Source organism: Phoca vitulina, unplaced genomic scaffold, assembly GCF_004348235.1.
Source record: "Phoca vitulina isolate PV1807 unplaced genomic scaffold, GSC_HSeal_1.0 scaffold30, whole genome shotgun sequence".
Lineage (NCBI taxonomy): Eukaryota > Metazoa > Chordata > Mammalia > Carnivora > Phocidae > Phoca > Phoca vitulina.
The window spans coordinates 8371108-8387087 of record NW_022589733.1 but is presented as its reverse complement, the minus strand read 5'-3'; the positions used below and the strand labels follow the sequence as shown (position 1 = coordinate 8387087).

At 42.1% G+C, this 15980-nt stretch overlaps 1 protein-coding gene across 1 annotated transcript in view; it reads right to left on the bottom strand.

The window, feature by feature from the left end:
• LPCAT2 (lysophosphatidylcholine acyltransferase 2) overlaps positions 1 to 15980 on the bottom strand; it is a 59729-nt gene that overhangs the window by 19739 nt on the left and 24010 nt on the right. Inside the window, exons 9-11 of the mRNA XM_032424273.1 lie at positions 12402 to 12484; positions 10140 to 10265; positions 8158 to 8311 (exon numbers count right to left, since the gene is read on the bottom strand). Of these exons, the coding sequence (XP_032280164.1) occupies positions 8158 to 8311; positions 10140 to 10265; positions 12402 to 12484 (363 nt within the window). The remainder of the gene's footprint in view (positions 1 to 8157; positions 8312 to 10139; positions 10266 to 12401; positions 12485 to 15980) is intronic.

Below are 15980 nucleotides of genomic sequence, written 5' to 3'. Positions count from 1 at the left end.
CCCTCCCTCCCTCCCTCCCTCCCTCCCTCCCTGACAGTGACCATCCTAATGGGTACGATGTGGTAATATCTCATTATGCCTACTTCATAATGATTCAATCTCATTTGTTAGGTATTAGAACTTGGATTCAGTATTTAGGAGACAAAGGTGAATACATCAGGATTGCTGTGCTCAAGGATTGAGAACACCCACCGAAAACTAGTTGTAATTATAACCTGATGTCTATATTCACATTTCTATTTTTTTTTTTTTAAGATTTTATCCATCCACTTGTCAGAGAGAAAGAGAAAGAGCACAAGCAGGGGGAGCAGGCAGAGGGAGAGGCGGGCTCCCCACTGAGCAGGGAGCCTGACATGAGACTTGATCCCAGGACCCTGGGATCATGACCTGAGCTGAAGGCAAACGCTTAACCGACTGAGCCACCCAGGCGTCTCTCACATTTCTACTATTAATACTAAACTATTACATTTGTGTATAGTATTCTTTGGCATTTAAGTTTCATAGAAGTCCTCTGAAAGACAAAGTATGTGTGATAAGGAAAGAAAAACTCAGGAAGGTAAGCTACTGAGGAGAGGTAGTATGCTATATCATCAAGCACTGTGGGTGCCCAAAAGGGGAGCGATGAATTCTGCCAAGGAGAACACTGACCTACATAAGAGATAATGTGCAGGCCTGACTACAGGCCAAGCCAGAGTCCTCCGAACAGACAAGGGACGTGAAGGGACAGCACAGTAAAAATACAGAGGCGCTAAAGGATGTGTGGTCTTTAAGAGACAGCCCAATGTGATGATGGGCCATTGCTGGGCATGACAGCGGAGAAAGGCAGATCGGCAGAACAGACTCAGACTGGAAGGGGCTTTGAACTGCCACATGACGATTGGTCTGTCAGTGGGACTACCCAGGCTCAAATATGAAGTCAAAAGGAGATGAGATGTGAAATTATGTTGTACAATTTCTAGAACTGAACGGCTGTTCTAGCTATTGTTTGGGAGAGAGCAGTAGCTGGGGACACTGCTCTGTTCAGGGCACAGGAGCAACGTCTCCTTCTGCCACGCCCAGGGGTTTGTGTAAAACTTTCCAACCACTGGTTTTATGACACAATGACTCCAATAACTAGTCTCCTGGGCACAATGAAATGGCCTCTGTGAACACCAAAGGCCAAACGTCTTCCTTCACCACACAGAAGAAAGCGCCACAAAAGGACTGTCTTCCTTTAAGGGGATCACAGGGCCATCTGGCCTCAGACAGATGTAAACCCATTCATATGAGCTTCTCTCAGAGGAAATTACATGGGCTTTGTTTTTATAATATTGCAAATTAACTTGATAGCAACCACTGCCACATAAAACACGCCTCCTCATGCCCAGCTGAAGTGGTTTTCCCTGAGGTTTAAATCCAATTCCTCTCATTTATTTTCTATGAAGATGGAGGGCATTTGGCTAACAGTTTCTCATAAGCCATCCTAGAATAAAAGACTCTTATTAGATTAGCAAGCCTTTTCTTCTCTGGACTATTGAATCCCCCGAGGCTATTTATTAGAACATTAATAGCAACTTTGGTTGCCATCTGGGGGAACTCTACTGTCCGGATCGGGAGGGAAAAAGAGCAGGGGAAGAGGACACATCTGATGGAAAATTTAGCCTCCATTCGAGGGGGAAAAGTTACTGAATTTAAAAAAGTAAACAGAGAAACATGAATGTTATTAGCCACATTATTCATAATGGCCTCAGTAGAAACAACCTGACTGTCCACCAGCTGGTGAATAAACAAAATGCAATGTGCCCATATAATGGAGTACCTTTTGGCAAGCAAAGAGGACAAATTACTGATACATGCTCCAGCATGGATGAACTGCAAAAACATTGAGAAGTTGACAGAAGCCAGACACACGAGACCATCTACTGTATGATTCCGTTACATGAAACGTCCAGAAAAGGCAAATCCACAGAGACAGAAAGTCTTTCTTCTAGACCAGGTCTAGAATCACACCAAAGGACTTACAACTGTCGTGGTTGCCTAGGGCTGCCTAGCCCGTAGCTGGTGACGGGAACTAACACTTGATGCCACCAGGAGACTCAGTGGGGTAATGGAAATGTTCTCAAGCTGATTTATGGGGATGGTTGCACAACTTGGCAAATTTACTCAAAAAATCATTGAATCGTAGGCTTGAAATGGGTGAGCAATAGGATATGTAAAAAATGCCCTAAGAACCCATATATGTGTATAAAGTAAATGTAAAAAGAAGCCCATATACATATACGGTCAACAGTGACAGTTTGAAGTAAAAAGGATACTGACGAGCTGTTCTAGTCTCAGTCCTGCAACTAACCAGCTGTGTAGCCTTGAGCACGTCACTTCTCTCAGGCCGGTCACCTTCTAAATGAGGAAGGTGGGCAGTTGGATGCGAAAGGTCCTGTTAGCTCTAGAATTCGGGGAGTCTAGATCCTCACATGCTCTGAAATGGTAGCAGCAGCATCATTCTTGCCTTACGTTTCTTTTCCTTCTCAGGCCCAAGTGTTTTCATGCTATATGTTGATTTAATTTAACCTTCCTTTTTCTTGGGTCTGGTTCCACCACTTTTAAGGACATATTTACCCTTATCACCGCTTTGACATATTGTCTGGTTTTCACAAGTATTCCTGGTGGCACCCTATGCTCCTCCAAACAGAATGCCAAGGTGGGGGTGCTGAACCCAGAAGGACATACAGCTCCCACTTGCAGCAAAGCCTTTCTGTCAAGGGGGGCTTTCACCCAACTGCGCCATGATCTGGACCAGACCTTCCTAATTTATTGATGAGGATGTCATGTTGGATGAAATCAAAAGCCTTTCTAGAGCCCATATAGATAATATCTATTTCTTCTTCTTTATCATCTTGGACCGTCACTCTGTCATAGGAGGAAATTAAATTGTCTGACACAATTTGCTCTTTACAAAGCTCTGTTCTTTACTTCCTTATGCTCATGGAGGAGGCCAGTGTTGCTCACTTGTGCTTATAAAAAAAAAAAAAGTTAAGCTTTAACTCATGCAGCCTCCTTTCTGTTCTTTCTAAGCATCTCCTAGGTATACCTGCATGGAGGAGCCAAAAACAAAGCGTATAATTCTCACCCTTAAGTGGAGATTTCTAATGTAACAACACTCGGAGGGAGAAAATACTGTAATGTATTGAATGGAGGAGCTAAGCCAGCCTGAGACATGGACAGGGAAATGGTCAGACACAGAGGACCACCAAACATTTAGGACAGCTCGTATGACTGCATAGAGTGAAGGTTATAGCCTTTTTCTGTTAATTGCCTCATATAAGTTCTGGATAGATTTCACATAACAAATCCTGATTAACTGAGATTGCAATCAACAGTTCTTTTCACATGAACTACGAAATACTATATTACAAATCAAACCTGAACTGGAAATTTAAAGGATAGAAGACTTCACTGTTGGTTAGTGTTCACCTCTGCCACTGTAGACAGAAAGCTGGTTTAAGGACTGATAGATGGACTGCAGTCAGTCCTTAGAGTGACCGCTGTCAATCTGTAGGATACCCCACATCTGATTCAAAAGCGATCCTCTGAATCTTTATTCTTGTCTGCTCTGTCTGCCTCTTGCTGATGCCCTGCCTCGGTCCTTCTAGTGATACACTATTTGTCTTTACAAATGAGAGAGACTGGTTTCTAACTCCTCAGCTATATATAGTTTAGCACGAGCTCATTGCCTTTTTTATCAATAACATTGCAAAACAGACCATCACCTATAAAATTTAGATAGGTGGTTATTCTTTCCATTACGTAAAATAATTTTGAAAACTGTCATGATTTCCCCCCTTTCAGCCTTCCAACGGGTACTTAGTTCTTCTGGCATTTACCACATCCTTTGTTTAACTATTAGGCAGGAAAAGTGTGTGTGTACTTTAGCACTTTGACAATCCAGCATTTTCGGCTATTGTAAACTTCTGTAGATCTTTTATTACTGTTTCACATCATGTGGAATGAATGCATCTCTTTATCCTGAGTTCTTTCCTGTCTGCCTGGTTCTTGGTATTCGTTCCAGCTTTAAATCCTGAGTGCCAACAATAACAAGCATCTTTGCTTGCCCCTTCCTGTTGGAGAAGGTAGGGTGCTATAGCGTGCAGATTTTCTGCTCATGCTGAGAGTCGGGACAGGGCACTTTCATGGCTTAGGTGACTGCGGGTAAACAGAGAAATCTTTCTGAGTGGGATAAGATGAACTTTTGTCTTTGGTTGTACAAGCTGCCCTGAAAGTTTGGGACCAATCGTGCTGCGAAGTAAAAAATATTTACTATCTGGCTCTTTACAGAAAAAGTCTGCTGACTCCTGAAATATGGCTTGGCCACCAGTGCGTATGCGTACTGTGGTGGGGATGGGCGTTGATGAAATATTAAGCTGAGTCTATCAGGAGATGCATTTAGAAGTGATGGGACTTGCCACCAGTAAGGGGTAAGAGGCAGATAACGTGGTGCCTAGTCAAGCCAGCAACAGGAGTGAGCTGCGTCCTGAAGTATTTGAGGACTCTGTCTTAGAGGTACATCAGAGACTGCTGGTGGGACAGCATGCGGCTCTGCTCAGGAACACAGCGCTGAGGGAGGGCACAATGAATAGGCGTGCTGTTTACGGACATTCTGAGACATGGTTAGAACTGTAAAAATGACTGTGTTATAATGACTTCGGTTTAGCCAGCGTTGTTTCTTAATCCCATTAAGGATACTTCAATCCCTTCTGGAGTGCTGGCAAAAAGTCTAGTATTTAAAACTGAATTAATGAATATAAAAAATGTCGAGACACCACTGTTTTAAACTATTGTCTCAGCCTTCAACTCTGACTTGTCTGGACATCCGACCAATCCAAACTCATCCGATGCGGAGAGTTCAGGATACATTCGTAAAAAATAAAGAAGCTAAATTCAATGCAAAGATGAAAAAGTTCCTTTTTCTTTTTCAGAGAGATAAGACCTCTCCAAAGAAATGATCCTAAACTAGTGAACTACGCCATGTTTTGGATGGTGGACGCCATGTTTCTGTCAGACCTTACTTGTCATCAGATCCGCCGAGAGTCTGAAGGGACATGTCAGGTTGTCAGCAGAAGCTGAGGAGACAGTGTATTTTTTAGGGACAAACTGAGCCAAGACCATTACGAAGTCTTTATAGACCAGCCAAGAATGTACATGGGAAGAAAGAGTAAGGGAATGTGGAGAGATCTTCAGGTGTTTTCCCCATCCCCCAAATCCCGACACAACCTCATTAGACTTGGGGGAAGACAGAGCGGCTGAGGACAACTGTCCGCGCTGCAAAAATGTACAGCTGCTGCAAGAGCCACAGGAACACCCCGCCCTTTCTCGTTCTCACCCTTCCTCCCCGACCCCTCATTAAGCATTGAGTTCAGCAAGATAAGCTACTCCGAGAGAAACAAACTGTGGCATTACTGAACTTCTTGTGTTTCCCATGGAACATTCCCCAGCTAAATGACTTAAAGAGACTGAGAAAACAAGCCTAGCCTGGGAGTTAAGTGGGTATGTGCCCAGGGCGTGGCAACAATTGCATAATTCGCCTTCTCAAAACAAAGCAAATCTTCACAGGCGCAGACATGCAGATACATTGGAGACGAAAAAGGATAGAAAGACAGACAAAGAAGGAGGAAAGAGGGAAAAAGAAAGGAAGGAGAAAGGAAAGAAGGAGAGAAAGGAAGGTCCTATGTGTTAGTCCCTAATTCTCCGGGCTATTTCTCTATGTTCCAGTATGTTGGGGATCAAAAGAAAAGTGCTGGAAAGACCATCTCATGGTCTCAAGTGAAAGCCAAGTCACACTCTACAAAGAAGTGACAAACACTCATGGTTGTAAGTGATGTGTGAGCCGGTGGAAGCCGTCCATGCGGAAATGTGATTGGCCAACTTGGCTGCCGAGGCTCGCTGTATCCTCTAGTTCAGAGAGAGTCAACCCGGCTAACTGGGGGTGATTTTAATCCTTGTACTCTCCCTTCCCCGCTTCCAAATCTTCCCATCCTTAAGAGTGCCAGAGAAACGACAGGGATCATCAGTCACCAACAGACAGAACGGGTGTCCTAACATTCCTGGAATTGCTAGTGATGACACTTTGACACCTGAAAAGGGAGGGCAACCTCCATAGATAGTATTTCTAATGTTGATGGAAAATCCTAATGAGCCCAAAGTCTAAGATATGCTCTAAGTTTCCTCCTCGGTTCCTGTTTCATGTCCCATTTCCCCCACCTCCTGTCCTTATTTGTCTATCCCTGCCATATTCCTTCCTGTCACCAAGTTCGTATTTATAGAATCTTCATTTAAAATTACTTGCCTGGCTTCTAGAGCCAAGAAGGGAAGATGCGACAACATAAAGCTCACAGAGAGACTGGTAGTAGTACAAGTAAGAAGTGCTTCTATTTTCCCAACTTGTGTGGTTATAGCCAATAATTTACTTCTCCTTTCTCCTAAATCTTCATTACACTTTCTAGTAGTACGACTGCGGTGGTACATGATTATTTCATGGACAAGGGAAGATGATCTGCGTGCTGCAAGCAAGCCAAGAACAGGGGACTGGGCACTACAGAGAGAAGAAGATTGCTTCATTTCATCAGGTGGCAGGATGGTTCATCTTAGAGGTCACAGAATGAGTCATTAGGATCATGAGTGTGCTCTGGGTAAGGAGAAAAAGAAGCCCTGTCCTGGTTTCTGTCATTAAGCTATAATTTCTTTGCAAAATATCTTTTCCCAGCGGTCCATAGAGAACCGGGACTTCTGGAGCCAGCCAGGATGGAAAAAGCCCAGCCCATCTCTCCTTCCAATTACAATTAAAAACGCTAATCAAAATACAAAAGGCAACCACCTCTGGACAAAATGCCGTAGCAGGAGGATTGGTGAAGAGAGCCAAAACTAAAGAACAATCAGTAAGGCAGGATAATCACGGAGGACCTGAGGCAGTAGGACACCATCACTGAACTGCTGAAAGGGAAGAACTCTCAAGTCAATTCTATTCACAACAAATATATCCTTTAGGAATGAATGCAAAATAAAGTCACTCTCAGATAAGACAATAACAAGATCACAATCCTAAGTCTGTACCCCAGTGAAACGAAAGCCTAGATTTACACAAAAATCTATACAGGAATATTCATAGTTTGTATTCGTCATTGCCCCAAATTGGAAACAAACCAAAATGCTCCTCCACTGGAGACTGGATACACCAAGAATGGGGTGTCCATACAATGGAATGCCACTCAGCAAGAAAAGGGAACACATTATTGATACGTGCAACAACATGGCCGAATCTCAGATGCATTATGCCAAGTGAAAGAAGACAAACTCAGAAAGATATATACTATCTGATTTCATTTATGTGGCATCTAGAAAAGGCAAAGCTAGAGAGGGAGCGATTGCTGGGGGTTAAGGGTAGGGCAAGGATTTGACTACAAAGGGATGGCTACACGGGATGCTTTTTTGCAACTGTTTTGTATCTTGAATGGAGTGGTATTTACATGCTTCAGTGCATTTATGAACACTCGTAAAACTGTCACCGAAAGAGTAAACTTTACTGTCAATTTTATATGTAAAAAAAAAAAAAACACATTAAAAATCAAGAACTTGAAGTCTTGATACATTTTTCCTAAGGAAACTTTCTGACAGTTCAGTTATCTGCCTGTACTTACATATTCATAAATGGCGAACAGTCAAGCTTTAATTGAAACCTTGTCATAAAAGGTTACGTGAAAATAAAATCTACTTGGTCCTCACATATTTTGGGGGAAGTCCAAAAGCCTTCAGGATAGAATAGTACCACCCCTGTCATCAATGAATGAATTTTGACATAAAGATTTAAGTTCTTGCCAGTTACAGAAGCCTTTCCAATTCTATATAACAAACATGGTTTTATGGTTGCAATATTTATTTCTGACCTGGTGTTTAAAATAACTAGATACCATCATAATTGTTGCAACACACACACACGCACACACACAATTATATTACTACTACTACTACTACTACAGGGGAAAAACCAGATCATGAAATTAAACCTGGGCTCGGTCTTGCTTCCGCTAATAGTCACCTGCCAACTCTTCTAATGCCATACTGACTTATGCTCCGTGGAGACCAGCAGAGTAAAGATGTTTGCGTGCTAGAGATGACGTTTTAACGTACCCTGTCAAAGAGTGCGAAGAGTTGTCTCAGGACATCTGAAACAGGCAGCTTCAAATACTCCGCAAATTCTTCAATTCCGATTCTCCCTCCTTTTGAAGAGCTTGCAATTATTGCGTATTCATCCAACTGCTTACGAATACCATCCCAGTCTAACCTAAACAAAGAATCATAAATACGTGTTGTCAGCCCTTTACAATCCACATGGACATTTTGTGAATGGTGTTTTATTCATTTGTCTGAGGGAACAATATTTTAAGTGTTACATCTGAAAATAAGAATAAAATGGGTATTTTAGAGTACTTATGGAATGTGTACACAGGCTTCTGACTTTTTTGAAGGATATTAATAAGACTGTAATTTCCCCAAATACCTGAGGAAGAGAAAAGTAACTGAGAAGAGGAGCAATGTGATAGAATAAGAAATGACTCATGAAAAGAAAATAAGGGGCGCCTGGGTGGCTCAGTCGTTAAGCATCTACCTTCGGCTCAGGTCACGATCCCAGCGTCCTGGGATCGAGCCCCGCATCGGGCTCCCTGCTCGGTGGGGAGTCTGCTTCTCCCTCTCCTACCCGCCCTGCTTGTGTTCCCCCTCTAGCTCGCTCTCTCTCTGTCAAATAAATAAATAAAATCTTTAAAAAAAAAAAGAAAATAAGAAATCATATTTTAATCTAAATATTACTTAGTAAGTCAATAGTACTTACTGGGTTGTTAAAAAAAATAGGCAATTCTTGCTTTCAACAGAGTTTCCAGGCTGATGATGAACTCACATTGTACAAAATGTTGTGACAGGGAGATTCATTAGACAATACACACTTCCTCCAATATTAGTTATGAAACATTAAAACACCAACACACCAGAAAATGTACCATAGCCCACATCACGTCCTGTCTTTGTCTTGTCCAATTAAACAGGTGACCTAACACATACTGCTTTCTTCTGTATCCAATTTCAGTAACTATCTAAACTTTTCAAATTTATATGAATATTGTGAATATAATATTAAAACATGTTTGTTACTTAGAAGATATGAATCATATTTGCACTATAAGTTATCAAAATATTACCTTCAAATATTGACCTTTAATACGTAACTAGTTCTGCAGCTCTCTCCTTGGGAGGATGCCAAAGCCTAGTGAATCAATATATTCTGCAAATCCCCAGTGGGGCTGAAAACAGAATGAACGGTAATAAGAAGGGAATCGGGGGTGATACCTTTCACAGCAGATGGTTCTAAGGGGTTGTTCATAAAAGCACAAAAGGGGGGTTTTGCCTTAAAAAAATTATGTACCCTAAAGAGAAAGGAGATCTAGGGTAAGTATTTAAAATTCAGTGGTAGTCAGAATTGCTTCTCTACATGTCAATTCAGATTTCACACGAGAAGGTCTGACCCCCACATGGCAGTACCATCTAATTATGTCATCTTTCTAGCAAGAGGGCAGCAGGACAGACCGACTGCTCTGAGACACTTCTGAGAGAGGCAGATCTGTGCTGCTCCACATTGACTATTTCTCGGGCTCCTCCTGTGATCAATACGCATACTTCCAAGTTAACCATTCTTGAAAAAACACAACTAGGTGAACTAAATGGGAGATGCATTCACAGCCCTGGCCTCCTTAATAAACACCATGTGGGTTCTAGAGCTGGGCATTAATGAAACCAGAGAAAAGAAACATATAAGATGTCAGATCTCTGGGGGACACCCTTATGAAAGTGTAGCAATTTTTAAAAATTTTTTTATTGTTATGTTAATCACCATACATTACATCATTCGTTTTTGATGTAGTGTTCCATGATTCATTGTTTGCGTATAACACCCAGTGCTCCATGCAGAATGTGCCCTCTTTAATACCCATCACCAGGCTAACCCATCCTCCCACCCCCCTCCCCTCTAGAACCCTCAGTTTGTTTTTCAGAGTCCATCGTCTCTCATGATTCATGTCCCCCTCCAATGAGAAAGTGTAGCAATTTAAAAATATACTTACTTCAATTTCCGGCTAATTTTGGTAAATTCCACCAACCCAGCTTCCATAGGCAATGTTAGCTGTCCTGCTGAAATCATTAATCTGCAGTCTTCATAGGTATGATCTGTTACGGGAATTCGCAAAGCTCTAAAAGGCATTTAAAAGCAAACAAATTCAATTTTTTTTTTCTTTAAAGGTAATGATTTTTTCCATCAGCCCTGAATTGGTCAACAAACAACAGTAAATGGGAAAGTATTTACTACTTTTCAAACCAGTAGCTTTGGCTTATTATTGCCAAAGAGACATATTTCTCTTCTGCACAGGCTTCCTGTGGCCGAGTCTGCATGTTTCGGTCAGCTGGTCATTTTGTTTGGTGTTTTAACTGTGACCGTGATACTAGCAGACTTCAGTATCCGGGGAAAGCAAGAAGACTTGAGTTTCATTCCAGTGGAGTGTCTTACCACCTGTGGACCTTTTGGCTCTTAACCTAAGCCTCACTTTTGTCATCTGTACACAGGAATAATTACCTACTGCACAGCGTTCTTTATTGTGAAGATAAACTAAAAAGGCCCGTGAAGTGCCATTTACACAGATAAATCGCCTCTGTATATAGTATAAGGGGACAATCTAGCCAAATCGCTTGCCATCTGCGTTTTTCATCTCTCAAAACTAGAGATCACTTCTTGCTACCTAACAGTCTTCTGCAAATACGAAAGAGAATGGAGAATGAGCTCATTATTCCTTCCAAACCTAAACGTCCTCCATCCTCAAAGGAGCGCACGACCCCTACTAGATCCCACCTGCTCAGAGGTCTAATAACGGACTAGAGCTGAAAAAAATAGATATTAATAACAACTTCAAAAGACACTGAGTGCTGAGAAAAAAGCCTGTGCGGTACATAAAATAATTTCTTGAAGGTTCCTCTTCACAAAACTTTTATTCACAGTTATTCAGAGAGAATCATACAGTTCTGTCTTCAACTGTATTTGATTTTGTTGAATCACTGCTAAGAACATTACATTTTCAACAGATGCAATAAGAATAAAATATTTTTTCTATCTACAACTAGGCTGTTTTTGATTAATAAATACTTTGGTGTAAGAGTATTTTTATTTGGGAAAATAAAAATTTTTAAAATTTCAGGAATTTATAATTTATAATTCTAGACAGTAGAGATGCCTGTTAAGAGCTTGGGCTTGGGTCACAGGAAATGTGGATTTGAGTCCCAGCCCAGACCCTCACTATCTGCTATGATCTTGGGCAAACGATCTCTCTCTCTGAATCTCACTTTCCTGGCTTGGCTCCAAGAACTGCTGTGAAGATTATGTTAGATAACCCGAGTAAATGGGAAAATCAAGTACATGTAAGTACACATAGTAGAAACTTTTTTGAGCATTTGAACACTTACGCTGTTGTGAAAATAAAGTTATTCTGCTGTGAAATATGAATCTAAGTATATATAATCTTGCTTATAATACCAAAAGCAGCTATGAAGCTAGATTCAGATTTCTCATTTGAATTTTTACTAGGGATACATATTGCTGGCCTATCAGCGCCAAGCTTACTACGGGAATGACAGAGGGAGTGGTGCCTGGCGTGGGGTGCACACTGGGAAGGCTCTAGGGCTGCCTGGGTGGTAGGACAGTATCACAAACATTTGTTCATTATAGGACGCGAGAGGTGATTTATCTAATCAGAGTCATGGCCAGTTAAAACTCCTTTAAGAGCAGGAAAATATTTGCTTTATGTTTACAATTTACAAATCTTAAATTTCTAGCCATCCCTTAATGGGGGTGACTTCCCCCCTTTTCTGTGCATCTATTGCTTTCCCTTGCAAACTTTCGCCTTTGTGTGGCTATAATCATTAATGCCTTTGAATCAGCTGACATTGGCAGCTCCGTGGAGGCTGGGGCACGGAAGGTGAGCCCCGAACGGCCCAGACACAAGGCTCTGTGTCACAGTGACAGACCAGCTGAGGAGAACCCACCCTCTGGAAGTCACGGGCTGGTCTCTTCTGCTTACTGAAGCCTCCCTGCTCCGCTTCCGGCAAAACCCCATTTCCATTAGTTTGGGGCAGCATCTGGGGAAAATATTTATAGATTGTCTTACTGACCACCTTCCCAGGCACATTATTTTACTTACCAAAATGAGTTAGGGAATGAGGCCCTAAGGATGAAACCAAACAAAATAAAACAAAACACCCAAATCCTAAAACTATGCGACATGCTGTTGACCCATCATTTAAAAACTATTTACTGATTGGGATCACATACAGACACTTACTCTGCCATCAAATTCCGGACTCTACCAGCAAAAAGGACAGGGTCGCTTTTTTCTTCATCATTTGGTTTCTGAACAGGCATAAACTGAAAGACAGACATACCTTTCCATCACAACTGTTGGGCCTAAGACGTTACATGTTACATATATTAATTTATAACCTATCTATCATTATATTAAATCCCCCACCGCCTTTCCGGCACAAAGGTTATATGCTATCATGGGAAGAACACTGCTTGGACTCAGGGGATCTGCAGCCAAGCCCTAGGTCTTTCTGTGTGTTCATGAGGATGTCCCTAAAGTTTTCTTAACTGCCGCCTGGACTCTGACAAGAGAGCAATGATCATGCACTTCCCTGGTTGTGATGAGAATGAACTGAGCCAGGGCCTGGAATTCTGGAAGTTGTAAAGCTGGAGGTATGAAGATCTTCTCCTCCACACTGCATTTCCTACTGCTTCCAGCACTTTGTGTGAAAATGTTAGTATTGGTAGTAGCTTATCTCTTATGGTTTATCTTCTCTACCCACTCTTGTGTCAGCCGTATTTTATCATTTGTTCAAATGTCACATTTTGTTATTTCTTCTGCTTTCTTTTTTTTTATTTTAAAGATTTTATTTTATTTATTTGAGAGAGAGAGTGAGACAGAGAGCACAAGAAGGGGTAGGGTCAGAGGGAGAAGCAGACTCCCCACTGAGCAGGGAGCCCAATGCGGGACTCGATCCTGGGACTCCAGGATCATGACCTGAGCCGAAGGCAGTCACTTAACCAACTGAGCCACCCAGGCGCCCTCTTCTGCTTTCTTCTAACCCTTAGTATTGGCTGTCTAGCTTTTGCCGAACACTGTTGTTTTGCTTTATCATCTTAAATTTTATTTTATTTTTCTCTACTTGGTATTTGGTGGTGCCTTGTTTTATTTACAGTTTTCGAACATTAATGAGATTTTGGTGCTATATTTAAGTCATTACATCGTTTTTGAGCACCTACCATATCCCACGCAAGATTAACAGGACTCTTCCTGCCCCAAAAAAGATTCATATTTTAATAGGATAGACCAACACAGCATGTGCTAAGTGTCATTACCCTCAATGACAGGGCTTAAAAGCTTCATTAAGTTAGTTTAGAGTTATACAGGTCACATGACCAGGACATGTACAAGTTCTGTCAGATCCTAAAACCCTTGTTTTCCCCACTAAACCATCCTTCCTGGAGTATGAGAGCGAGGGATAAGAAATGATTAATTTGGCCAGGGAGGCAGGGAAAAGCAGCCAAAGAGGCTTTACAGAAGAGCTAATACTTGATCTTGGCTTTTTGAGGATAAACATGATCTCGCCAATAGCTATTATTCATTGAATTCTAACTACGAACCAGGCACCATGCTAGGTGCTTTATATGCATTATTTCATTTCGCCAATCCTTCTGATTTTTGTCATTAGGATTGGGGTTCACAAAGATTAAATGACTTGCTCAAGTTTTCATGGCCCACTTACATTCAACAAATATTGCTTAGGTACCTACTGGAGGCCAGGCACAGCACGAAACCCTGAAGACAAGACAAGGAAACCCCTGCCGTCAAGGGGCCCTCCATGCAGTGGGGTAAAAATTATGACAGATGAGTCAAGTCCACCAGTAAGAGCTGCCATCCATTAGGCACCGACTGTGTGCTGGGTACTTTATAAGGTGAACTCTCAACAATTCCTGGAGGCCAGCTCTACCATTTCCATTTGGTGGGTGCAGAAAGGAGCTTGAAGAGGCTAAACAATAGAGCCAAGGCCACACCCCAGTGGCAGGACCACAATTTGAAAGAAAAGGAAAGATTTGTACAAATAACACCACTTTTGGACTCATGTGGACCTCTTTTCAAATCTCGTTAATCCCATTAAATCGCCTTTGGGCAAGGGCAATTTGGAGATGAAGTTTGAGCGAGAGAGTGTGGTGACCAAGTCCAAGGTTCTGAGCAGAAACATCGGTGGTAGGGAATGGCTGAGCCAAAGAGGAAAAGGCTAAGAGCAGGGAGAAGCCCGGGAGGTTAGTGCAATCACTCTGTGAGAGAAGGTAGGACAGCGAAGAGAAGGAGTGAGGGCGCAGAGGACAGCATGGATGCAAATGGCATTTTAGGATAACATGGACAGGAATCATGGGAGAGCGCGCTGTGTGACATGCACCGTCATTAACCTTCTCTCCCAGGGGAGCAGGGGCAGGCTGCAGAAAGAGCACTCGGCCTGGTTGGGGCCTAGGCTCTGCCGTGAGATCCTGAAAAAGTTATTCAGCCCTGATGGGGTCAGGTCTGAATCAGGTCTGAATCACTGAGGTCACTCAGTGCCCTCTCTTGTCGAATGAAAAAGTTCAGCTCAATGATCTCAAACGCCTTCTCCAACTGGAATTTTACGTCTAGCTTTCCACGTAGTATCAAGTTATTCTTCAAGATGGAAAAATAAACTAAGCCACCAGAGGTCCCCACATCACTTATCTATCAAGAGCAACAACGGATCTTTGCAAATAAGTATTTCTCAAAATTCCCTCCAACCTGTTCTAGATTTTCATCCTTACATTTGCTTCGTATGAAATCCAAGGAAGAAAATTCCATGTTAAAATCAATGTTCGTAAAGTCTCTAACAAAATAAAATGATAAAGTTTTAAATTGCCATATGATTCTTCATTTTTTTAAAAAAGCCACATGATCGTTTGTAACAACACTTAATTTGTAGGTTATAAAAGCACATTCAGAAAACCCTGAAAAATAAATTGCTGCTACACTGTTAACCAAACATAATACAATGAACTGTGGGTTTAATTCCTTTTAGTGCAGGTAATATTTTCCATAAAATGATTTTTAATAACTCTCATATGGGCATGACATTTTATTCTCAATGAAGAAAATTCCACTGAGAGTACAAAATAATTAAAAGCCCAGATTTGACCCTCACGGGCCTTGGAGGCTCCCCATGTCTCCTGAGAAGCAATACAATGGAAATTCTCATAAAAACTCACTTCTCCTTGGGGCAGACCTTGCCCTCTTTATCACATTTCTATTTCATATGTGGTCATTTAAGGCTCACAGCAAAAGCACATCCTCTATTTGGGAAGGAAAATTGGCCGAAGACAGGGAAACACGATTGCCATTGTCTACGACTGTCCCCTAACACACAGCTAGTGACTTCAGGACCCCCAGTTCTCCTTTCCACCTTCCTCTTCTCTCATTATCCTGAGTATCCACACAGATGGCTCATCTGACATGTTGATCTCTTCATCTGGCCACAGAAGTTTTTACCTGTGCCTTGGCCTTGGTGACAGTAACAATGACAATGATGCTCATCTCCTCTGAGGAGTTCTTGTTTACTTCTCTAACCCGGTCCGTCACAGCTGTGAGAACCTGCTGGTCACTCTCAGGACATGCTCGTCTCTCTTCCTCCACTCCCTCCTGGCAACAGCTGGCTGCCTGTCTTCACTGGACTTCAGGAGTCAGACACATCCATGTGGACCTTCTGTCACCTAGAATCTCCCCCTTCTGCCACACCCATGGCGCCAACCCATAATCAGCTCTCCTGCTCCTGCCTTCCCATCCCTGTCCACTGAGGGATGCTAA